Here is a 25,079-nt window from a genome sequence, read left to right as displayed (position 1 = left end):
TCCGGCGTGATGTCATCACCGGACGTCAGATTGTCACCGCACTTCTGACGTCAGCTGTGGCACCAATTGGGAGTGCGGGGTGGGACCGTCTCTCCACCACAGCAAAACAAGAGAATTTATTGAAATACACCAGTAACTCTTTATCAAATACACGTGCCACGCACATGTGTTTTTACATGGTGATGTTCTGTTCTTGACTGCTGGAGCACAACAGCCCTCGTGGTGGTGTCAGAGCATTGCGCTGCAATATACAAGTGACTAAGGGGGGAAAAAAGCACCCAAAACAAGAAGCATCCGTATAGTATTTTCTTTAATTGCATATCAATTACATTGTACACACTTCAACCAGAAGTACCTTTTAGAAGATACCCTATTTTAGAAGTTCCCTTGTTGCTTTGTTCCCCTATACAAGGCAGGCAGTAAGAACTAGGGCAGTACACAAAACGCTGCTGGGCCTTTCACAGCATTAGCTGAAAGCAGGAGGAAGAGCTGAAAACACAGCTGAGAATTTACAGCCACAGGAACTCTTTGCAAAAGGTGGTGAAATACAAACCAGGTGCAAACTGTAGGAGGAGGGGGGCAGGAAACTGGGAGGAAGAGGACAAGTAATTTCCAGTTTGAGGCTGTAGTAGAAAAAAATCTAAAAAAAACTGTACACAAACTCTCCATGAGTACTGAGCATGTCGACTCATTACCAATGCTATAGTTAAGCAACATACTAAAAAAAATAACTTAAGAAAAGCTATACAATTGTATTTATAAATATTTTATCTTTAAAACTAGTTAAGTAGTGTAGGCTAAAAAAGTTCACAGTTACTCTGAAGAGAGCTGTATATATATATTGCACAGTAGAAAAGTTCATTCAGTATACCATGTGTAAACAATGATTTTTATCTTATCCTTTGGCAATTTTGGGACTTAGAAATATTTGCTGTGAGCAAAAGCACTTGGGTAACAAGGCACATTGGGAGCTTTTAAAGCTGCAAGAGAAATCCTTCTGACGCTCGCCAGTTATCACTCTCATTCCCTTTGAAAAACATGTACCTATTGATTCAGAACAACACATTTCAATAAGCATAACACAGAGGTCTGGTGACAAAAATATCCACTGCTCTTGGCTGTTATTCTACAGTAACTGATTTGGCCAAATTCCTTGGAAAATCCACCTAGAATGAAAAGACAGGCTTTCAGTGTGTGACAGAACACAACTGGCATTCCACATTTGATAGTTCATTTCTTGTGCTGTTTTGGTTTGGTGTTTTTTGCTTTTTTAGAAAAGAATTCCTACTGAGTTCTGCTTTATTCTGGACACACTAATGCACACAACAGACTATAGATCTGCAGATAACTCACTTTTGAATTCATCATTACCTGCAAAAACCTCCTAACAAATCTTAATATATTGTTTTGCACAGGATGCCTTTCCAATGGGGTCATCATTACCAAAGTGATACACCTAGACAGAGACAACAAACTAAGCTGTACAAAGCAATAAACTCTTTGTTAAAGTGCAATATCACACTCCAATGCTTAGTCTTCTGAAAAAATATTATCTGCATTCTTCACTAATCAAACTAAGCAAACAATCTTTACACTTTAGAACCATCATCCATACCAATTCAAGAAAAGGCTGAAGAATTGGCAGTGAAATGCCACCTCTACTACCACAGTAAGTACCAGATGTAGCAACTATTATCATAGTTCTTTGTTAGAAATGCCATGTAACCTTACCTCTCCCTTAACATTGGTAGGAGGAAGTTCAAAACTGCTCTAACTGGAATGCTATACATAGAAAGCACTTACATCATATCCTCTGAGAACAGCCAGGTGGAATGAAAGCAACTGGAGAGGAATAACACTCAAGATTCCTTGAAGGCAGTCAACTGTATGAGGCAGCTCAATGGTTTTGTAGGCAAATTTCGAGCTTTCTGTGTCTTCCTTAGAACACAGGATGATTGGCCGACCCTGAAAATAAAGTTCTACAGTTAGGAGCTGGCTTAGAGCTGCTTTGAAATATTAGTTCACAGCATATCTGTACTATGTTTGAAAAAATAACAAAGATAGCTAACCAAGGAAGTGTTATTCCTGCATAATGGGTTCTGTCACTCAGTGAAAACATTCAAATCTCATGCAACAGTCATTAGAGTTTAACATTATTCTCTTTGATTCAAGATCAAGAAACATCTACACACAATCATTTATCACTACTGGTGTTAAACTGCAAGCTGCGATGCTGCTACAGCACCTTATAACTTTTTAAGCAGAAAAAAATACCCTCACCACATCCTGCCTCTGAAACATGTTTGGCAACAATCCAGCGTGCACAATTTCTTTCCTTACAACACTGCATTACTTTACAGCTTACCTGTCGAGCTGTGACCTGTTGCAAAGCATTCTGGCACTTGGTGAAGCAAGGATCCTTCATTATGACCATGATAACAGGCATTTGTTTATCTATTAGGGCTAGTGGACCATGTTTAAGCTCACCAGCCAGGATACCTTCAGAGTGCATATACGTGATTTCTTTTATTTTCTAAAAAAACAAATGCAAATACCAGAAAGTTAGAAGTAAATTAGATTAGAAATAAAAGCTGCAAGAAGCAAAATATCCATCAATTAAATGCAATTGCTATTTTCAAAAATCAGTTAATGACTAGAACAGACATCCCTGTACACTGGGATTTCCAGCAGGCTGCTGGTAGAAATGGAGCTTGCTCTGCCTTTGCAGAGAATGACATGGAGTGATCAACAGGAATTTTTAAGAGCTTAACATCTAGCACCACATTTCTAACTTCTATGAGAGATGGATATAGCTCCATTACATGAGGATATCTGTAATTAATTTAGCAGTTTCCTACATGAACACCTTGCCTAAACACCGGCATACTGAACGGTGTTTTAGGAGGACATTTTTGAAACAGGCCAGCATTTTAAGTGGTATTAAGTTGTAGGGCTTTTTCATTTTCTTTTTCCAAATACACTTAAGCGTATTTAAGAATGACACCAAATTCACCTTATGTATGTGTTCAGTCCCACAGGATTAAACGTTCTAATTATACATGGCAGCAGTTTTACAACGGCAGAATTAAACTGTAAATAAGCATGAGAAAAAGTGCTGCAGAAACAAAAGCTCATTTCAAGTAGTATCCAATGACTTTGAGAGATTCCTACCAGAGCTCCTTCCAGACAGGTGGCATAATTATATCCACGACCCATAACCAGTAGTGACCTTTGTTTGTACAGCTCAAGAGCCAAGTCATGTATCTTCTCATCCAAGGACAAGACTTCTTTAATCATCTCTATTGGATCACATTAAAAGCACATATAAAAATCTCCATCAACTGGAAAAAAAGTATTTCCTAGGTTTTTGTACTATGATACTCTAATGATTTTTTATAACAAATATACTTAACATAATTCAGGTGTTAACTTTCTGTATCTGCAATTTTGATAGTGCTTTGAACATGCTTTGTCCAGTCTTATGTACAGTAACAAATTTAAGCTGACCATTAGTTTAAGCAGAGTTGAAGCATCCCATCTGAAATACTAAAGGAAGTTCTGAACATCTGTTTTAAAGTCAGTTTGGATTAGTTTTGTTTCATCTATACTGGTTTAAAGTGAAAGGCATTACAAATTTTAGATCATCTGTGTTGGAGATTAAGGAATAAGTCTCAAAGCTATCCTACTGTAATTCTGATCTTCCTGCCAAGTTTTTTGGAAGTGTATTTGTAAAACTGACAATTAGCATAGAAGCTAATAGCCTATTTTTCTTATATTATCTACCTTTCAGGGAGAAAGAAAGAGAGAAATTAAATATTTTTAAAAGGTTTTTTTGAGTAGTATTTTACATTTCTATATTATCCGTTAAACAAGATCTCCTCAAACCCAAAATAAATATTAATATACCTGGCAATGATTTTAGTCCACTAATGATTTCCCTTCTCCTCTTCTGCAAAGAAATTCTGTCTTCAGACATCATGAGGCCGAACATTACAAGAGACACAAATTGGCTGGTATAAGCCTGCAGACAGAACAGAACGTTTAGCAGCCAAGCATGAAGTGAGTCAGTATGATCTCAACCTGAAGTGTACAATTAAAACTATAATTGGATTACATAGTAAAGTATAAAAATCGAACACCAAACAGCTCTTACCTTTGTGCTTGCCACACCTATCTCAGGTCCTGCATTGATATGTACACCGCAGTCAGTCTCTCTGGATATTGAGCTTCCAACTGTGTTTGTGATGCCAACTGTTAGAGCACGGCGTTCTTTGCAATACCTCAAAGCCATAAGTGTATCAGCAGTTTCACCTGGAAAGCATTCACAACTTGACTTAAAGTTCACATAGGATAGCAACAATTCCTGAAAAATACTACAAAAGAAATTATTCTGTGTTCTGAATAACTGTATCCATGCCCAAAACAAACATTTCAGCACTCACTCTTTGTCTATGCATTTGAATCAAGACCAAAATAAACTTTCATTCAAGACAAACACATTCCAGCATCCTCCTTTGCAACATTCAGGAAGTAGTAACACTTCTTCACTCCTCTTTAGTTTGCACACAGTAAAACAAACAGCAGAAACAGCTCACCTGACTGACTTATAAAAAAGCAGACGTCATCTCTGAATACAGGCGTGTTCCTGTCCAAGAAGTCACTAGCAAGTTCCACCATCACGGGTAATTCAGTTAATTCTTCCAGTACTTGTCGAGTCTGTAATGAAGACACACACAATATCTGTTAATATCACCACCCATAAAGACTTGACACTGAAAGAGTGAGAAAGAATCTGAATTGATTCCTACTACAAAAATTGACAGTTCGAGCTCACCAAGATGAAAAAAGTTACTTTTTAGCATGGTAGGTAACAGCATTGGAGTTTTAATGAAGAACATGGCACAAAGGTAGATTAAACAAATGCTGCAATGTCCCAGTGAAAAGCAAAGTTTGTGGTACAGAAGGAAAAGCAGATGAAGATCTGTTGTATTAAAAGCCCAGCAACTAAGAGGTATAGGTGCAGTACAGCTAAGGTTGAACGTACAGCTACTGCAGCATGATAACTGGTCCCACAGCCAATAATGATCAGCCTTCGGCATCTTCTGATTTCTTTCAAGTGGTCCTTCAGGCCCCCCAGCAGAACTGTAATCAAACAAAAGAAAAAGCATATATCAGCGGTGTATTCTATTTTCCAATTAATATGCTCAAAATCATATGTGCTCAGTGCAGCTTGAATGCCTAGTCTGAGTTACCTGTGCTGTTCTCAAAATTCACCCTGCCTCTCATAGTATTGACAACTGATTCTGGTTGTTCAAAAATTTCCTTTTGCATGAACGCACTGAAGTTACCTGTTAAGAAAAACATTACAAGGTCACACTCATATGTACGTATGGTTTGTTATTTGGAGATTGTTACAAAGAGGATTTGAGCACTCATTTACATGTTTCAACTCACCCTTCATGATTTGCTGCAATTCCATTTGCAAGGTTTGAATGACCCGGGAAGGATCATCACTAGCTGAACGCTCCAGACGGTGAATTGAAAGCTTCCCATCAGTTACTGCTGCAATGTCGTCATCTTCTAAGAAAATTACTCTGTTGGTGTGCTCAATGATAGCGCTACAGAGAAAAACAAAAGCAAGACAAACCTGACATTTCAGTAAGAGGTGGCAGCAGCACTCCTCAAAGCAATTAAATACGCTATATTACTTGTCTAGCCCCACTTCTATCTTCCTTTTGGACCTAACTACAAATAGAGCCATCTCAAAGGAAATGGCTCCATCTGCTGCTCCTCCTGCACTCTCACAGGAAACTGGAGCAGGAGGCTCCAGCATAGCAACTCACTTCAGCAAATTTGTGCCAACGTGATTTTGCCTCTTGTGATCTTGGATAGATCCCCAATGTCAGGATCTTGCTTCTGAGACAAGCGTGTACCCAGTTCCCAGGTTCCTCTTTAGTTTGGAACTTCACCACTATTTTCTCCTCTGATGTCCCATATAGCTGGATTAAAATCCCAGAACTCACACCAAATTACAGTCTGCCCAAAGAATTCCCTGATAGTGGCTATTTGTACTCACCTTGCACTGGATGCATTTTACATAGCAGGCAAGGAGGTAAGTAATCTGCAGACACTGCACCAGTAAACAGTTCAAACGCTGTCGTCAAGCCTCTACATTACTCAATTGTCTTATCTCATGGGCTTAATGAAGTAACTCTGATAAGAAGCTATCCTATCAGAACAGAGCAGTGCAGCAATAAGACAGCATAAGATTCCCAGAACCATCTCACTTCTAAACAAAAGTAGTTCTTACCTCGCATCTGAAGCAAAGAAAAATTCTACTGCTTTATCCCCAACAGCATGAAGGCAAGTAGAGCTGTCCAATCTTTTCATTCGTGAATTGCACATGTTCTTCATATTCTCAATGTTGCCTGTTGAAGAAATGAGGCACTTAAAATGCAAAACAATACCTGTACAAGTTGGAGATTACAGACTACACAGGTTAAAGTTATCGTAGTTGCACAGTTATGCAAATACTTCTTAGGGGAAGGGAACAGTGTAAAAATAGAACACCTTCAGATAAGATATTTGGAGGATCAGCTGGCAATTTTATAGTACAAAGACTAATTAACCTTGTTTTCAATCAAAAAGTAACTAAAATTTTAGCTCTTAAAAACAAGATAATTAGATTTATCAACTCACATGTTCCATATAAAACAGGAATCTGTTCAGTGGAAAGTTTGTACTTGCTTCTAACTCCAATGAGCAAAGGACTCCCTCTCCTAAAAAGGGAAAACATCCAAGTTTATACAAAGAAAGCTGCATGCAGAGAAGTTAAAGGAAAACCATGAAGATGAAAGACAATATCCCATTTAACATTCCAGATGATCTACACCCAGGTAGAGAGAGATGTGCATGAAGGCACCAGTTTGAGTACCATTTTTAAATAAAGCTCAGTTTGCCTCCAAACCGAACTAGCAAATAGTTCTTTGCTACTAAAATACTACTCCACCCTTGAGCATTTTATACTGTCAATCTCTAAAACTGTAGGATATTAAGATAATTTTTGAATTATATAGGTCACGTGCCGTATTAAAGAGCTTATTTTAAAAATCTCACGGGAATAAAAAAGTAATTCATTTTCTCAACACCTCAGATCACAAGTTTAGCTCCTGTTAATCCCCTCACTCCTGAAAACCCAAACTGCATATAGAATAGATCCGTTCAGAAGATGTTTTTCAGTTAGAATGATGGCACAGCTGGCTTTTTCATGACTTTAAAATAGTCCCACTTTAGACCACAGAAGCAATGGGCTTTTTAGTTGTATTACAAAACAGTCTTTATATCCAAAATAAATCGTAATTAAATAAAGAAATTTGTACCTTACCCCTCCCCTTTTTAATGAAGCAGAAATATTAAGACTATGCTAATGTTCTTAACCTAAAATAGCATGAATTACACATAAAATGGGCTTTTACTAACCTGGTAGCAACAGCTTCACCTGGGTAATGGATGCTCTTGAAAACCAATGCAAAAGCACCTTCCTGGAAACCATGGAGACAGAAAAGAAAGAAAAAAAATCCTGAACAACTTATCTCAATTAGTTGTGCCTCATATAACTGGGGCCCCTCTTCCTGAGGAGGGCCCAAAGGAAAGCTCTTACTACTATCAGGAATCTTTCTGAAGGGCAGACTGCACCTTTAAAAGGAATTGGTCACAAAGCAGAACAAGCTAACACACAGGGTGCAACAGTTGAAAGATCAGGAAGCAAGCACTTAGGCAAGATAGATAATTTGCCTCCTTTTATAAATAAAAATAATACCTTCCACTACAAGGATTAAGAAAATCTCAAGAGAGTTACTGATAATCAACATAAAAGTTGAGTTACAAATTCAGTTTTAGTAAGAATGTGCACATATAGGTTTGTCTGTCGTGCATTTTAAACTAAAAGTTCTGCAGTCGCTACTTCTAGTTTAAGCAGCAAAATCTCATTAACTCATTTACCAAAACAAACAAACCAACCACCAGATCCCCCAACCCACAACAAAAACAGGAATACACAATCAACAACTCCACAGTATTAATGCAGCTTGCAAAAGTGAGAAGCATTCTAAAGGGAACAAAAGCTCTCCCACCCCGCAAAGAGATGGTAATGCTCCCTCCTCTTTACAATGCTCTGGTCTGAGACTACTCTGTGCTTGTTCTCGCAGACAGATGAAGTTAGCCTTCCTCTCAACTAGGTTACTGCACCGCTATTCCCTTCTGACCCACACAGACCTTTGCTTCATGTGTATTCCAGCCCTGCTCCAGGGAGAACACTACTACAGAGCCGCTTTAGAGAGGAAGAAGAGGTCATAAAGAGTGTAAGAAACTGCAGGAAGGGGAGAGAAACCATGTGCTTGGAGACTGGGGTAGGAAACAAAGCAAGCTTTCTCCAAGTTTGCAGTGCATCTATCAAAGATCTTAAGCATTCACAGTGAAGTAACAGTAGATTACCACTTCACAGTTTGGGAACCAGCTAAGCCATGAATCATTACAGCTTGTTAGATCTATTTCCAAACTTAGGAGCCAAGGCATCTTATCAGACAAACTTGAATAATCACAGCAGTGTTTTAAGTTTTAAAAGATCAGAATAGCCTAAGAATTCATGCTGTCCTTTGTGAGAGATACCAAGCCTCAGAGGCTCCATCAGTTATTTCTAACTTAATTCTTCACTCAAAAACTGTGATAACCTCTTTCTTAAATAAATAATAAAAAAAAAACCTAAAACTTTTTATAACTAAAAAGTTAAAACAAACCCAAAAAACATCAACAACAAAAAACCCATACACCCCAAAGCTACCCACCACCTTCTAATGCAATTTAAAATTTAGCACTGAAAAGCCTTTGAAGTTCCCAAATTTTTAATCTGATTTCTTGGTCTGTTAAGCATTCTCCAGAGGCCAAAAAGCATTTTTTTTCAGAATCTTCTAAGGAATCCTGCAGAGGATCCTGAGGCATAAATGCAGAATCCTAAGGAACATCATAAATAGCTTACACTTGGTAGAGGAAAAAAAAAAAATTGAACCTCCCACTTACCAACTGTTGAATAACTCTTTCTACCAAGGCTGAAAAACTGATGTCTTCACTCTCTCTGTTGTCATACATATATTTGATCAGTTTAGGGATCGTTTCTGTATCTGTTTCAGACTCAAATTCATAGCCTTTGCTTTCCTGAAACATCACATAGGAAAGTAAAAGATGTTTACATCCTTAGGCAAGAAACACTTCATCTGTCTCCCACCAGATATTGCACAGTAAAACAGACTGCTCAGAGCACTGCGTTGGAGTGGTTCATACATAAATGTGCATACATATATACACACACACACACCCAAACACACACCACTACAAAGTATAAAGACCCATCTTGTCATAGCTTACTCTGTCAGAAACACTGCAGTAAGACATGCTTAGCATCTGTTAAGCAACAAGACAGGAGGGAGCCCACTCCTCACATGCCTTCCATCAATTTGAACACAATGCTACTCTGTAGGTAATTACTTTGCATGAAGAGTTACAAGAACATACTGCAACTCACGAGCTCCTGAGCATCTTTCTTAGACTCCCTCACTACTATTTTAAACTGACATCAAGAACATTGAATTAAAATTCTAACAGTCATGAAAGACCAAACAGCAGATGGTGGGGCATTTACTTTCAGTTTTAGAATCAACAAGCCACAGACTCACCAGAAATTTTCTCAGATCTTTGTAATTTGTGATGATTCCATTATGGATAACAACAAATTCTAAAAGAAAGAAAAAATAAAGAATTAAATACACATACATAAGTAATGGAAACTAAGATATTTAACTCAGAATGCACAACTAGAGAAAGAAGTATACTAGAAACTACCTGCTATCATTTTCAGACCTACAGTTTACTATAACGTGCAGAGCAGCAAGCTGAAGCTTGGGAATTTTGAAGGCATACAAAAGTTGTTCCAAACTATATAAGCGAGAGAATAACACCAAGACATGCCTTAAAACAATCTTCTTCCAGTCATGACAATATTGATGCACTTAGCTTTTAGATTCTTTTAAAATAGAATGTTTTCCTTTGACTAACTTGCATCAGTTTTCAGAGAACAGACCTCTTAAGCTTTTTACAGTGCTAATTTAGCCTCAAAAGAGGCTATTTTATTGTACAAGTGTTTAACCTAAGTAGAACAGCAAAAACTTAGCCCTATGTCGTACAAGACATAGATAGCTTCTTTTCTTACACACTTTAGTGTACTTGTACTATGTGGATACAAGGACTTTAAATTCTTACAGTATCAAAGTGCTGCAGAAGATACGTACCGTTCCCTTTATCTGATCTCTGAGGGTGGCTGTTTACTGCACTTGGTACTCCATGCGTCGCCCAGCGAGTATGAGCAATTCCAAAATGCGTTTCAAAATCTGCTTTGGAATCCAAGTCATCTTGTTCTATAGACAAGAAATTCATCTTATTCAATATTTAAAGTTGAGTCTGTCTCTCACTCACACAAGATTAGTAAATAAAACTCTAAGAGAATTGTTACAGCAAAAATCTAAGAGTTATCTTCTGGCTTCCTTTTAAACCATTTGCTTACTTGACATTACACTTCAGATAGTTCAAGCGTCTGTGATTAAAACTTTGTTTGGCAAGACTGAAGCATTCTCAGCCAATACTAACAGCTAGGCCAACAGAACACATTACTACAAATAATAACATAAACTTATTAAAACACAACTTCACAGATGGAAGCACAGCATAAAGCAGATTGTGATGGCAGCCAGCTGCTTAAATGCTCATAAATTCTGTCAGAGTCCACATTCTGACATTTCAGCTACCAGGCACAGAAATCACCAACATAAAGCACCAAGGAAACCCAAGTGCTGAACAAAGAGGCAACTAAACAACAGCGGAAGTAGACTCACAATTTCACAGCATGGTATCCAGAGGCTGGATTGCTTTTCAAGTGCAGACTATTTAAACGCCATTAGATTACAGTTATTTCTGCTACAAAATCATAACAGTAAATTTCCCTGTCCAACTTTCTGCTGAGATGCAGATATTACCAGGCTGGATGGTCAAAGGAAAGGGGTATTTTTATAGACACCTACTATACAACTCTTCTTCCAGGGCCTTTACTTTTCCTCTTTTCTTGACTAGTTTGATGAACCTTTCTTTGTCTTCATTATTATTTCCATCAATTGCCACTCCTGTAATACATGACACAGACACATGTGTTATTGAAAGCGTGAAATGCACTGGCTGAGAAGATACAATTGAGCACATGCAGATGCAATGGTTATTTGAAAACTATCCTTCCAAGAGATATCTGTCACTAGACCTGTGTATGTTCCAACCAAACTATCTGATTTCAAATCACTTGAAATCAAACCAGGTTGACATCTAACCATTGCACAGAAGAAAAAATTACAAGGGTCATTTCAAATTTTGTTTGAGGATACACTGATGTATTTTGCCTGGTAAAATTAGGAAACTCAAAATAAAATTTCAACTTCCTCATCTTTTCACTAGGACTTACATGTACCAAAAACGAGGCACAAACTAAATGACCCTCAAGTCTTCTTCCTCACACCTTATTTACTTTGCTTAGGTGTACTAAACTTCAACCACCATCAAATTCCAGAGTTGAACACCCAACTGGAAGTCCTGAGTAAAGCTGAAAGAAACAGCTTCAAGAATTGAGACAAATATGCTGATCTTTCAATCTGAAAGATAACAGTGAGAAAATCTGATGATGCTGAAAGCACCCAAGAAGTCACACAGGTAATATACGCAGCTATTGGTTGCTAAAAGTAATGTGTTAATTTAGATACCTGCAGAGTCATATCCCCTGTATTCTAGTCTCTGTAATCCTTTTATCAGGGTTTCAAAAATTTCCTTCCGAGTGCGAGGTACTCTGTAGTTCAGATAAGCAAAAATTCCTGTTTAAAGAGAAAAAGGGAAGGAGGATTAAGAAAAGCAAATGTATTTTTTTTTAGTCATTATACCTTGAAACCCAGCTTAAAACTCTTTAATATTAGCATTACAGAGAGGCCCTAGGAGGATACCACCTCTCATTTACTACAATTCTTGCTAATGGGTTTTTAAATTCAAAGAGCTCAAACACAATAAATGAATCAGGAGTATCAAAGCGATCACAAACACAAGCTTTCCTGGCTGACTTACTCTTCCCATAATACACACCAGGAGTTAAACAGTTGAAAGAGCTTAAAAAAAAAAATAAAATTCTACTCTTCATGAAAACCACAGCTGAAAATGGGAACATTGTGATCTATTTCATATCCAAATCTAAAACTAGACATTCAAAGAAGGAACATATTCAGCAGTCCTAACACAAGGCGATTTTTGTAATCAAAGTCACAGCCCTAAATACCCATGGGTAGGTACTAGGCACAACACTATTTTTGAAAGGCTCCAGCTTAATCTAGTATACAACAGCCACTTCAGCAGGAAGGGAACAGAGAGGCCAATATAAAGAAAGGGCAGAAGTCAAAAGGATAAGACAACAAAGGAAAGAAACAGAAGATGCAGAACAGGCTCACCCAAAAACCAAGCACTCACCCCTGGCGCTGCCTCACACAAAGCTTCCTGCCAAACCCTGCTCAGACATCGGATCCCTTTGCCTGCCCCACATCGCTCAGGTCAGCTCCTACAGAGGCAGCACAGGAAAGGCACGCACTCCCTCCTTGCCTACTTGGCAAACAGAAGGAGCCTGAAAGAGCCTCTGCCTGAAAGAGCGTGTCTGACCTCTCTTCTCTTCAATAGGCCACTCATCAACCAAGACGCAGCTTTTTTAGGTTTTGGGTTTTTCCACTCCCCCCCCCCCCCCACATACACACACACACAACTCTTAAACTGAGTTTGTTGGGGTGACATGGTTTCTTTAGGAAAGGTTTAACAAAAAAAAGCATCACCTGCAAAGGAAAGCACAACCATTATTTATTTCATTTGCCCTTCCTTGGGACTTGTGTAACTATAAGAGTAAACTATGCCTGATATCAACCCTTGTAAATCTGCACCCCAGAACAACAGAGAAGTCTAATCTCACTGTTTCAATAGTTCCTCCAAGCAGCAAGTCAGGACTGGAACCTAAGCTCACAAAAGCCAGACCTGAAGAGCTCAACAGATAAGCAGTTCAGAGACAAGCAAGTGTTTTAAATAGAAAAAGCCTTTGTTTGAAATTCAACACCCTTTCCCCCTTCAATTGCAGCTTTTAAACTGTAGAGTTATAGGAAGAAACAGTTACAATGATGCTCCAATAAATCTTCTGCATACATACTGTTGGGAATGTGGGACTCCTTGGTCTGAAGCCACGAATGCTGCTGATCTGACAGTGAGACCAAGGGACTGTTACATTGGTATCTGCATTTACCTTGGAAGGATTATAGGCTGGAACACAGATTTCTGCTTAAGAGGTGAGATTTATGAGGATCTTCACCTAATTGTTTCTAGAAGCCCAACATTAATGGAGATATAAAGGCAATGGATACATTTAAAGAGGTATTTGGGAATTTGAACAGCAAAATACTGTTCTTCATGGATGCTTTGAAAAACTGTGCCTCCAGTTATATAAAGCCACCTTAGACTGAGAGCTTGTTGATCATTTTTCCAGACAGACATTTACCGTTCTCTGGCAGTAACCACGAACCTCAAGAGCAGCATTCTCCAATACAAATTTCTCAACATCATTCCAAAACATTGCTACACACCTCGTTTCAGACTCAGCTCTACTTTCTAGGCCAGATTTCACAATGTATTTAAGATGCATCGGGTTTGTGTGTTCCATGTGGCATCTCGGACGACGCAGAGCTCCAGGAAAAACCTTCCTTCGGGACCGTCCTCACAATGCTGCCAGTGTGCTGCGATTGTTAAAGGGATCCTTGTTTGCAGGGAGCTGGGGCTGCGCTCACACACGTGAACCAGGGAAGGCTCAGAAGTCACTGGATCCATTACAATGAAAGCAATAGCTGCAGCCTGACTTCTTAAGAAATGAAGACTCTTCAAGGAAGTCTATCTTGCTCTCAGCACTCCTCTGCTTCACGATATGCCCACTCACATATTTTCTTCCCTACTCAGTCACCGTTTTGACTAGATTTAAAGTACATTGCTCAACACGCAGAGAAGCAACATTTGATAAAGAGCTCTTATAGCTTAATTCCTTCTGGAAGAAAATCAGTGTGACTGAACCCTTGATGAATCATAAAGAGAGGTCTGTGATGCTAGAAGTCCCTTTGTAACAGCCTCCCCAAGCTGTTAGAGGCTATTTCCAGGGATTGCTTCTCCCCAATAAAGACCCAAGTGTTCTCCAAGTTAATGCAATACTGATGCGATACGTATCAAGTGCTGGCACAGCATAAGCAATGTAATACTTCCCTAAGTGATACAAACAAACACATAATCCAATGAAATGACCTCAGGAGCATTTTACCAGGGCATTGCTCTCTTGACCTCAACGCTAAGTCTAGTTCACAACTTTCCACTATTACCTAGTTTGCATAAAAACACAAACTACGTCAACTATAACACAGCTTACCTTCAGGATCAGGCACTCAAAACAGAGGGTTGTTACAGACACAGGAAGCAAGGATGTCCCTCTGCATGCACACCGTGACCTTAAAGTTTCCCCTTTCAGAATTGCAAGCTGAGCATCAAGAAGAGGGGAGGAAAAAATGTTCACTGAGTGTTTTTTGTGGGAAAATTCCACGAGAAGCCTTGCAATTGCAAGATTTCACCAAAATGAAGAAGGGGGCAGCCTGTACTTGAAGTTTGAGCAAAAATAATTATTATTTTTTTAAATAATCGGGTGCCTTTAATGAGGTAAACACATGGCTGATGCCAGAAACTTAGCTCTGAAGCAGTCCCAGACAGAACCTCCTATCCTGATAAAATGATTTTTTTTTTAAATAGGTAATCAGTTTTAAGATTTTTTTTCCTTTTTTTTTTTTTTTTTTTTTTTAAATCTGCATAGTTTTGCTGCCCTGTCTTTAGATACACGAGCATGATAACATCTCAACTTCATTTCCTGAAGAGCACGTGCATGTCAGTACGTAAGGACCTATGCATTTTCAAAACAGCGAATACTGGCATCAAACCTTCATGTGCAACCTGGAGCAAGAGGAAACATAACACAGGACATATTTCTATCCCTAAACCTCAAAAACTCCTGCAGTTCCTACATCAGGGCAGGGGCAGCTGGAGCTAGATGATCTTTAGATCAATCCCTTCCAAGTTAAACTACTTTTTGTGATTCTGTATACTCAGGGTAGAAAGGACATACAGCACAGCTTTTGGGTTAACAACCACCGCATTAAATGGGCCAAGGTTTAAAAGTTTGGGGAACAGACCAGTGATTCCCCAGGACTTTTTACTCTCACCTATTCTGCAATATTTGCCTGTTTCGCTACTGCTGAAGGTGGCGGATCTCCAAACACAGACGGAACAAACTAACGCTTTGGCCTCACTGCCTTTGTGAAATACTGCTTGGTGCCATTCCACACTGAGTCAGTCGCTCCACCCCAAGCTCACTGATCTACCAAACTCATTGAACAGCGTTAACACCCTCATTTCCCAACCACAAGTCTCTGACACCATCTCGGTGTGCCTCACTCGCAGCCCATACCTTCGGTGTGTGCTGAGCCAATCTCTCACCTGAGGTTTCAGGGACAGCCACCGATTCACACAGGCGCCAGGTAGCGCCTCCAGCTCCCATACAAGCGAAAGGCTCCGAGGCAACTTGCGTTTTGAGATTACAAAGGGGAGGCAAGGAAACATCTAGCTCAGAAAGAACACTTCTGGGGAGAAAAACAGCTTTTTGTATCTCACAAAGAAGGTTTTGTCTGTGACCGCTAAAAATGACAGGCGCAGGTTTTTCTCCTTTCAACAAAAAACTTCCCTCTGAGGCTCAAGGGAAGTCCCGGGGAGGGGACAGGTGAACTTCTGCTTCCATTTCCCTCACAAGCGGAATATATTGCATTAGCGGTCTTCGTGCCCTTTTAATCTCACCCACAGCACACCTTAAGCAATCCTACACCGGATGCAGATGTTATCTTCGCTGTCTTCTCGAGATAAGGAAGGTGGATAAACTCTAACCAGCTAAGAACGAGGCTCCATCACCGCCTTTGTTTGCAAACCACGGGCTCTCCGCGGGGCTCCGCGCACAGCCTCAGCCCGGCAAGCAGCGCAGCGCTCACCGCACAGTCAGAGCCCGGGGCCGCGGGGCCGCTCGCCCCTCTCCCCATGCCCACAAAATGGACGCCCCTCGCAGGGTCTCTCCGCCCCGCGGAACAAAGCACCTCGTCCGGCTCCCTTCGCGGAGCCGCCGGAGAGAACGCGGGTCTCCGGGCTGGCGCTGCCCGCGGCGCCGCCTTTCTCTCCCTCACTCACCGCACATGGCGAACCTCTCTCGCTGACAGGAAGCGCGGCTCCCACCCGACGGCCCGGCTGAGGGCTTGCCGCCTTCTCGGCAGCCTCTTATACCGCGGCCACGCTGCCTCCGCGCTCATTGGCCGGGCCGGGGCCCCGATCCGGGTGCACGGCGGGGGCAGAGCTCTGGCGGAGGCGGAGGGCCGCGCCGGCTCGCGCCCAGACCCCGCCCGGCTCCCCCAGCTCGGCTCAGCGCGGGGCCGTCGGGCTGAGGGGGAGCGGCGGAGCCCCGTGGTGCCGCTTGGCGGCCGTCCTGTCAGCGCCGTGCCTGCGGGCCGGGCAGCCCCTCTCCCGGCTGGCCAGGGGAAGCTGTCCGTGCTCTGCGCCCTGCCCGCTCGCAAGCGTTTAGAAACACTCCGCAGCTCGCTCCGTCACCGCCACAAGGGCCAAAGGTGACGGCCATCGGCCTCTGCCTGCGGCCGAGGATTCCCAGCAGCAGCTGCCTGAGCTCCCAGCTGGGTTGCGCGGTCCTTCTGCCATTGCTCCCATCGTGAGAGAAGCACCGCGGAGTCCTGCACTGTGTGCTCCTGTGGGCTGGACGCAGGCAGGGCATGGAGATGTCCAGCCGTGCAGATGTGACCCGCACAGCTTTGCCTTTTCTGACCAAATCTGTGGCGTTTTATCTCAGGAAGCCTCTTCTGAGCAAAGGAACAGCAGAGCATGAGGGCCTTGCAGCGCTGCTGGGGGAACTGCCGTGCTGCTGGCAAATGTCTGAACACGCGTGACTCAAGCACACTGTATTTAAACTCGAAAGCAAGGGCTTAGTTTATCTAACATCTCTTCTTGTAGAAAATCCTTAACATAAGGGAGTGATTGTGCCAAAGTTTGTCACTTTTGCTGTTGATGGTAAGGTTGAACGAAGAATAAAGATCAGAACATCAGCACTTTGACTCACTAAAAGCCTTGGCTCTTCCTTAACATAGAACAGGAGTTTCTAGAGGAAGTTACATAAAATGAAAGAACAGTATGCTATCAAAAATTGTGCTTTAAACTAGCTCCTGAGAAGAAATACGAGTACTTTTGCTGTCTGTGCAGTACGGCTGCACGCACCATCTTTGACACCAACCTCTTTTGTTTTCTTCCCTTCATCCCTCAGAATGGGGCCAACCAGACCCTGATTTGCCATCACTGCGGCCCCCGCTGTGCCATCAGGCGGGTCGTTTTGACACCATTCCAGTTTGTCTTGTTTTCAGATCACCTTGCTCCTCCCCTCTGAAGCAACCTCTGGTCTTGTGTTTCCCCAGGCCTAGCCCAGATGGAAGGGGAGGTTACTCATCCCAGCCATGTGTATTAAAGGACATTGTTATTTACATGAAATAGTATAATAGGTCTTTTTTGCTCTCTGTACAACATGGCTTTTAGTAACTTGTTAGCTCTTGATGGTGTTTTATTTTTTACACATCATACCAAACTCATGATCTTTTCTAAGAAAACCACCACAGGGGCTAAGAAATATACACAAATACAGATGTACAGTAGCTCAAAGTTTCACCACTTTCAGCTGTTCTCCCTCCCAGTGCCCAAGGTTACCTCCTTCATAGCCAGCCCATCTGCTCCTCAGGCTCCACTGTATTATTTTAAACTACCATTGATCTCAATTTGTTGCCATTCACGGGTTGGTGTGTCAGCACCTGGGAAGACTCAGACCTCACTGCTGCTGGTTCTGGGGTGGTAGCTAACACGTGGCACAGGCAGTGGGAAAGCAACCCTGTGGGGTTTTTTTAAAGACATCACTGCAGCACTAATTAGCAAAGATCACAAATCAGAGCCCAAAGTTTCACTCATGCAAGAAATTTCATCTTCCCATGTGATATTCCCATGGAGAATGCTAAACAAAAAAGACTCAACTGAAAGTCTGAATTGCACTGATTAGTGGTTAATGTGCCGCTTTGATTACTTACCAGTCAACACTTCCCAGGCTTATCTGTCTAATGCCATTTGGCTTTTCCAAGATTTTTTGCAAGCGTACTAAAGAATACACATACTGTATTTTGGTGAGTCTGTGGCTTGAAGGAACACATTTTGCAGCACTCAAATGAGATTATCAGAATGATCCCATCTCTCATTAAAACCTGTTTAAGTCTACAAGCCAAAACATGTGAAAGTATCCTCAATCATAAAAAACATGAACAGGGTATCTCCATTCTGCTGTACCCTGGTGAAGTGCTCTTCTCAGGAGACTGCTTAAAAAATTAGTACTTTTTACAATCTATAATTCAAAAGTAGTCATTTTTATGCTCTAAGAAGCAGGCAGCTGAGAGGCGAGTAAGGTCAAGTGATGCAATTTCACATGAAAGTCTGAATGCAAATATGAAGCAATGCTCTAAAGATCAGAAATTTTTGCCCAGCTGCTACTTTCTTTTTTCTGTCTTTGCACAAGTGAGCAAAAATAAAAGAGGGAAATAATAGAGTACAGCAAGGAGAATATTATGTCCCTGCTTTAGAATCAAGTAACAAGGGAGCTGCCTGGGGCACGGTTAGGCAAAAATGAGGAGCAATGAAAATCATTCATCACGTGGTTGAAAAGAAGGATTTCTGCTTACGTTTTTTCTGAGCCGAATGCTGGTACTCGTTCTTACAGTGCTCATTATCTGCCTTGAAAAGCTTTCAGCAGCAGTTCAAGGACAAACATTTCAAACTGCATTTGCATAACCAAAAGATTCAGATACACATCCACGCAGCTTGTTCTTTTCTGCACTAGACACCAAAGGACTGAGCTTCCTACTGAGGAGTTTCAGTAAATACAGATTTACCCCAGAGAGTAAAGGACCAAGACATTGTCACTAGTACATAGTGACAGATGAAGTAATAATGAATGTGAACTGCAATATAGAAGAAATGTGATAAACACTAGGAAAAAATGAGGAGCAGATAGGCAGTAGACCAGACTGCTTTATGGCCCTTTCACTGGTGACAGCGCTCAGCTTGAGCACTGTCCTATGAGGCAGCACGAGTGAGTGGATCTGGGTGTGATGCAGAAGGTGGTGGGTGAGCAAATGGAAGTTCTTTCCAGTTTCTATCATCAGAGCTGAGTTATAAAACTCCTTGTTCATCACCTTTTTTAGACTACTGAATGAATGGTGCCTGCAGATTCTGAGAACTAATAACCTGCAGCTAGATTCATACTGAAATAAACAGCAGCAGTCCTTGTGTTAATAATGATAGCTCACTGAAAAAAGAAATTGGAGAAAAGGAACAATAACGAGAATTCCTTCAAATCTTACTTCAAAATGTAAAAATTGAGACCAAGAGCTGCCTTTGTACATCACAGGTCACCACCACCTCCCTCAGATAGACTCCTGCACCTTCTGCAAGCCTTATATACTCTGCCATCTTTATATACTCCCAAGAAAGATATTTGCAGTGTTTAGAAAAGCTGGGCACTGTCTTGCCACCACTTCAGTTTTAATAACATAGGATGGAGTTCCTTCCTACCAAGATCTTCAGGAATATTTGGGCTACCAGCCTGATCTGATTTTTCCTCTCATTTCATCTTAACCTGGTAGCAGATTGACTGCTGTCAACCCACAGTCATTCCTTTTTAATTGACCGAGGTTCAAAATAGAGAAAAAAGTATAAATGTAAGGGGCTGACCTTGCTGGCACCCAAAGAAGGCTGAGTGGTGCATGGCATAGCGCCTGCGTGCTCAGGACAGGACACAGCCGGGTCCTCTGCATCCAGCCCAGCCCCACAGCCAGTCCTGAAGATGATCAGCAAGGGGCTTTGAAGTGAAAGCAACACCTTTCTTCTGCTGAGAAGTTGAAAGGAGAGGAACGGATGTTTGTTGCATTGATGGTTCTCTCAGTGGAGGTGTCAATGAGCAATTCACGTAGGACTTGTCTAGGAAAAGGAAGTCGAAGTCCGTGTCTTCAGTTTAAGAGCACACGATGGTTATTAACGGCTTTCAAGCTGTTTGAGAACGAGTCCAACAGCTGGCTTGGAAACACTGGAAATTCATGTTTGGAGGAGTTACGCACACGTGAATCAATGTCAGACCTACGACAGAGAATTAAGCATTCAGGATTTAATTCAATGACAGCTTTTCAGCAGAAATACCACAATGAGCTATATATGCAACATAAAGCTAAACAGGCTAATTAACTGGATTCACAATACTTGAAAAACGCAAAGGTGCATTTAATAATCACCCATTTAAAGCACTGGGTTTTAAACAGCATTAAGGAGTTTCCTACGTTTTTGATGTAAATTCCTTATAGCAGGAGCTGCAAAGAACTTAATGGGAGATGGCAGGGAGAAGAAGCAGTGCTTGGAAGCATTCTGTAGCTTTTTCAAGCAAGCTTGCTTTTGGTGCAGGATTAGTTTTCTCAGCATGTTGTGTGGTCCTGAGGTCAGGAGTGAGAAATTCTGATAGAGGGACATGGGTACCTGTGTACCTCCCCTACCCCTCTATCTCTGGCTCTCAGGCCTAGCTGCTCAGTATTTTTCCTAAGTACAGGATCTGGCAGACCGTGTGGGGTTGGAGGGAGCAGAGCAGACTGCTCTCAACAGCAGGAATTCAGCAGGGTGAAGTGCAACTCCTGTGCTGTTCTGGTTAATTCCTGCTTCCAATCACATGAATCTGGCTTGCTATTTTGGTAAGAATAATTTCATTCCATTCTCCTCCTGATTTGTTTTCTCAGCTTTAATACTTCAAGGGTTTAAACTGGCCTTTGAAAGGAACACCTTTGAAGCTAGAAAATAGTTTTGCTGCTGGCTGCCCTCTGGTTTGCCCTTTAGACAGCTCTCTGGCAAGAAGCTTCTGATTTTGCAAATCAAAACCTGCTGTTCTCCCGCACACATCCCAGCACAATCCACACAGCAAGAGAGGGGAGGGCTGAATAAAGACCTGACTTCCCCCACCCTCACGCCCCTCTACATGGCTTCTGCCACCTCTGTCCTGTAAAAAACTGCTGCAGGAGCAGCTGGGAGGAGCGGCAGGGGAGCGAGGTGCTGGGAGGACGAAGTGCTTCTGCAGAGCTCCTCGTATCCACAGTTCCAGATGAAGATAAAACAATCCAACTGTCTACAAACAGCCCGTGTAACAAGATGCATCTGGCTTTACCTCACACTTTCAAATCCACCGCCCTTATTATTTCAAGATAAGTATCAGAAGGCAACCTATTGAGAACTTAAGACTTTCCTTCTTCTCTTTTTAATGCTGTTTGTGGTTAAAATAAAGGTGAGGGACTGCTGTATTTAGCACTGCAGTTATGGCGTTACAATTTGTTTAAAAAGAGACTGGAAGTAAAAAAAACCTCATGCACAAACGTTGCTGAATTCCCACAGGTGACCTGAGGTTCCCCAGCTTTAAGACATTAGCATCTAAGATGGTGGGTTTGGGACACTACTGCCCAACAGCTGATGAGATTGGAAGGAAGCTCATCGCACACGTGGGTTATTTCACAGATCTTCTGTTAAGGATTTCTTGCACCATCCTGAAATTTCTAATACTGATTTCAGTCAAAGATGGGACAGAGGCTGAAAATCCTTCTGTCACCCACTGGATTCCAGCATAAGAAAATGCTCTTTAGAAGTGAAGGATTAAATGAAAAAACTTCTGAAAACAAGAGCTTGGGCACACAAAGGTTGATGCCTTCACCCAAGCACCACTCTTACACTCAGAGCAGCTGTAGTTTTCATTGACCTTCCACCTTACCACCTTCCCACCAGGGCCACACTAAGATCCACAGTATTTCCTTACCTGCAAACCAGAGGTGCTCTCTGACAACATCGCACATCTTTGCACCCTCTTCACCCTGAGCACCAACCTCTGCTGAGCTCATACTGTGCAGTTGGTGGGAGAGATCAGAGCAAATGCCTACCAAGGTTTGTCTCAATCATTTGATGTGAACTTTGTGAACTGGACAGAGACCATCAATCCCAGTCCCATAGTATTGCAGTCACAGCAACTTCTGTTTCTATGTTTTTTCATTTTGAATGCAAATAACAGCTACAGCTTCTTTGCTTCCCCCCCCCCAACAGCTTATGATGCCCCCTCTATGTCTCTATTTTTAGAATTGTGGACTTTTCAGATCTGCCATAACCTACCCCTTGTCAAAATCAGATTTGGGCACATTTGCATTTCACACTGGAGAATTCAAGAGAAACCATATACAAGAACTCTTCAGAGAGGCAGATATTTGTGTTTTCTATACGTTAGTTGTATCTTAAAAGGAAATGGTTTTGCTCTTAAATATTCTCCCCCATCATTACATTTTATTTCAGGTCAAATCCAAGCCTTTTTTTTTTTTTTTTTTTTTTTTTGACCTCTACAATTTGTCAGCAAACACAAACAGTTCTCAATTAAATCGTCCAGAAATGGTTGACACACAAAACCAAAGCAGCCACAGCCCATATTTGCACAGCTGCATGCACCAGGCTCTCCTCCACCCCTCACAGATACTCATGCTGCAGGACATGAGCAAGGCTGCAGCAGGGAATGGGAAAGGCCACAAGTCTCTTCTGGCTTCACAGGCTGTGGAAGTCCTGCCCACATTTGCAGGGGAAGTCATGCTAAAATCTTCAAGCCATAACAGTGTTTATATTGCTGGTTGTACAGCTTTACACACAGCATTGCCACAGCCTAAAGGAGCACCTGAATGCAGCACCATCACTTCAGATTCAGAGCTTAGCCTCTGCCATGTCATTATAGTAAGGCTTATTAAAGCAAATTTACCCAGTCAGATAGGTGTTGAATTTAAGGAATGAAGAGGCCATTGTTTAACCAGGATGTGTACACTTACAAATCCCAGTTTTTCATGGCAGGTGGGTTACCTCTAAGCAACTTCAATGAATGCAGTTTTAACTTGGATATACTAGAACACCATACAGTCACGAGGAATTCTCCAGTATGGAATAATTATATCTTACATCAAGTCTTCTGAATTCACTGACAGCATGCAGAGCTAAAAGAAGTCAGTCTGTCACATGCTGCTGGCTTTGGACTGAGAATTTCAGTTCTGGGAAGTGACAGCAATGCGTTCTGGGGAAGGCTGGCTACTCACATGGACGCCAGCACTGACACCCTGGCACTAAGGACCAGACAGCTACTTTGCTTCTCACTGATTTCCATGAATTGAGTATTAAACTGAGTCACATTAAGGAAATCCCAGCTAAGATTCTTTGCCCTCTTCCAAGAAATGGAAGATTGTCATCCTCAATAATTACACGCTCCAGTTTAAAGAGAAAAAAAAATCTGATTTCATTTTCTGAGTCACATTGTTTACTGGCTCTTGAGGCGCAAGGAGCACAGATGTTTAGTGAAGAAGCACAGCACCTTCTCCATGCTATGGACCAGAGATGCAGGCAGCCAAGGTGTTAACCTCAGTCCAACTGGGGAGAGTCATCAGAAGAAGCTCCTTTATGACGTGACTTCTGCTTCAAGGATGCTATGACACATGGGATCTGCTCCCTCTGTGTCTGCATAGGAGGAGAAAACATAACTCAGCCAGGAAATCCAGGCAGACAGAGAAGGAGGAAACAGCAATTTTTCCTTCAATCAACTGAGTCTCCCAGTTCCAAAGAAGTTTACCCAACTCTTTGAAAGTCCCACACAGCATAGCTTTGTTAGCAGCATAGCTTTGTTAGCCTGCGCTGACATAAGCCTCAGAACATTGTCCAGACTGTAGATGCCTCTGAAGCACCTCAGCATTCACAACTCATGCAGCTTTCAGAAGTTCACGTTGGAACTTCACGTGTGCCAAAATACTTTAGTAGATGAGGTTTCACATGCACATTCTCTCTCTCTCTTTCTCTCTACCTTCCCTTTACGTATGGGAAAAGAGGCCCTCCAAGTTGTTATTTGTCAGAAAAGCTGTTGGCCCTGGATGAGAGCCCAGCTCCCCCTGCAATGTAGCACTGGGGGAGTGTAACAGGATAGGAAAGTGCCATAGGGAATAGGAACATTTCTCATCTGTAGGCTGCTGGGAAAGGTGGCTCCTGGAGCATTTTCAGGGCACAGACCTCAAGGGAAATGAGCTGCCAGGAGATGGGGAGATGCTGCTGCCCCCACATAGGGTAACCCCGAGCAATACATCCAGTGAGCCTTGCTCCCATCCCAAGTCAGGGTATTACAGATCAACAATCACCATACAGTTTATTTCTGTACAGGATTTTGTGTTTTCAGTAGGAGAACAGATCCTTGTTGGAGAAACTACACAGTTCAAACTTTTTAGGAAGTAAATTAATATCTCCCATCTCCCTCCCTTTCCTTTAAGACATCAGCACAAACTGAATCTTTACTAGCAAGTATCTTGTTGGTGTTCTCCAAGTAAACCTGAAATCCAGAGAAGTTCTTCAGAGTTTTTCTCCTCTGTAAAGTTCCCCCCTATAGATAAAGCAAACCAGGAAAAAGAAATTCAAGTGTTAGATTTTCTGTCCAGTCACTTTTTTGGTGAGAGTAAAGAAACTCTTTCATGCTGCTTGCTATGAATTTTCAGCTCTGTTTGCTTTGACTTGTAGCAAAGCCAAGGAATTAAAAAAAAGTCTGAAAATTTCCACTAATGAATTCCAGACTTCTGGACGGCAAAACCATCTGCTTGCTCCCAAGCCGTGTTGTCAACAACTGAGCACAGCTGTATGAAGGGCAACAAAATATTATACAGTTGCTTGTGTGTCTACAC

The 25,079-nt window shown here is 41.7% G+C and overlaps 1 protein-coding gene and 1 long non-coding RNA gene across 2 annotated transcripts; both read right to left on the bottom strand.

Moving 5' to 3' along the window:
- Positions 1 to 293: 293 nt before the first annotated feature.
- Positions 294 to 16,631, bottom strand: GFPT2 (glutamine--fructose-6-phosphate transaminase 2). Its single transcript, XM_031598337.2, has 19 exons — positions 16,420 to 16,631; positions 11,850 to 11,957; positions 11,127 to 11,225; positions 10,341 to 10,466; positions 9,729 to 9,787; positions 9,076 to 9,210; positions 7,480 to 7,541; positions 6,700 to 6,779; positions 6,311 to 6,428; positions 5,455 to 5,618; positions 5,253 to 5,348; positions 5,045 to 5,142; positions 4,596 to 4,716; positions 4,154 to 4,311; positions 3,907 to 4,021; positions 3,172 to 3,299; positions 2,366 to 2,533; positions 1,804 to 1,965; positions 294 to 1,166 (listed from the first exon to the last, which is right to left on the bottom strand). The coding sequence occupies exons 1-19, from the start codon at positions 16,424 to 16,426 to the stop codon at positions 1,122 to 1,124; spliced, it is 2,049 nt and encodes a 682-aa protein (XP_031454197.1). The 5' UTR covers positions 16,427 to 16,631; the 3' UTR covers positions 294 to 1,121.
- Positions 16,632 to 19,313: 2,682 nt separating this feature from the next.
- LOC116232180 (uncharacterized) lies at positions 19,314 to 24,778 on the bottom strand. Its single transcript, XR_004167625.2, has 2 exons — positions 23,735 to 24,778; positions 19,314 to 20,454 (listed from the first exon to the last, which is right to left on the bottom strand). It is a non-coding gene; the product is annotated as an uncharacterized LOC116232180 (long non-coding RNA).
- Positions 24,779 to 25,079: the final 301 nt, after the last annotated feature.

Source organism: Phasianus colchicus, chromosome 15 (assembly GCF_987193195.1).
Source record: "Phasianus colchicus chromosome 15, bPhaCol1.hap1.1, whole genome shotgun sequence".
In the NCBI taxonomy this organism is placed as follows: Eukaryota; Metazoa; Chordata; class Aves; order Galliformes; family Phasianidae; genus Phasianus; species Phasianus colchicus.
This window is presented reverse-complemented; position numbering and strand designations above follow the sequence as displayed.

What these genes read in the sequence shown, in the direction of transcription:
- GFPT2 (XM_031598337.2), bottom strand. An exon ending in AAGATCTGAGAAAATTTCTG is followed by an intron (nt 9,211 to 9,728) that starts GTGAGTCTGTGG and finishes GTGATGTTTCAG; the next exon opens with GAAAGCAAAGGCTATGAATT. An exon ending in TGGACTAAAATCATTGCCAG is followed by an intron (nt 3,300 to 3,906) that starts GTATATTAATAT and finishes GTGATCCAATAG; the next exon opens with AGATGATTAAAGAAGTCTTG.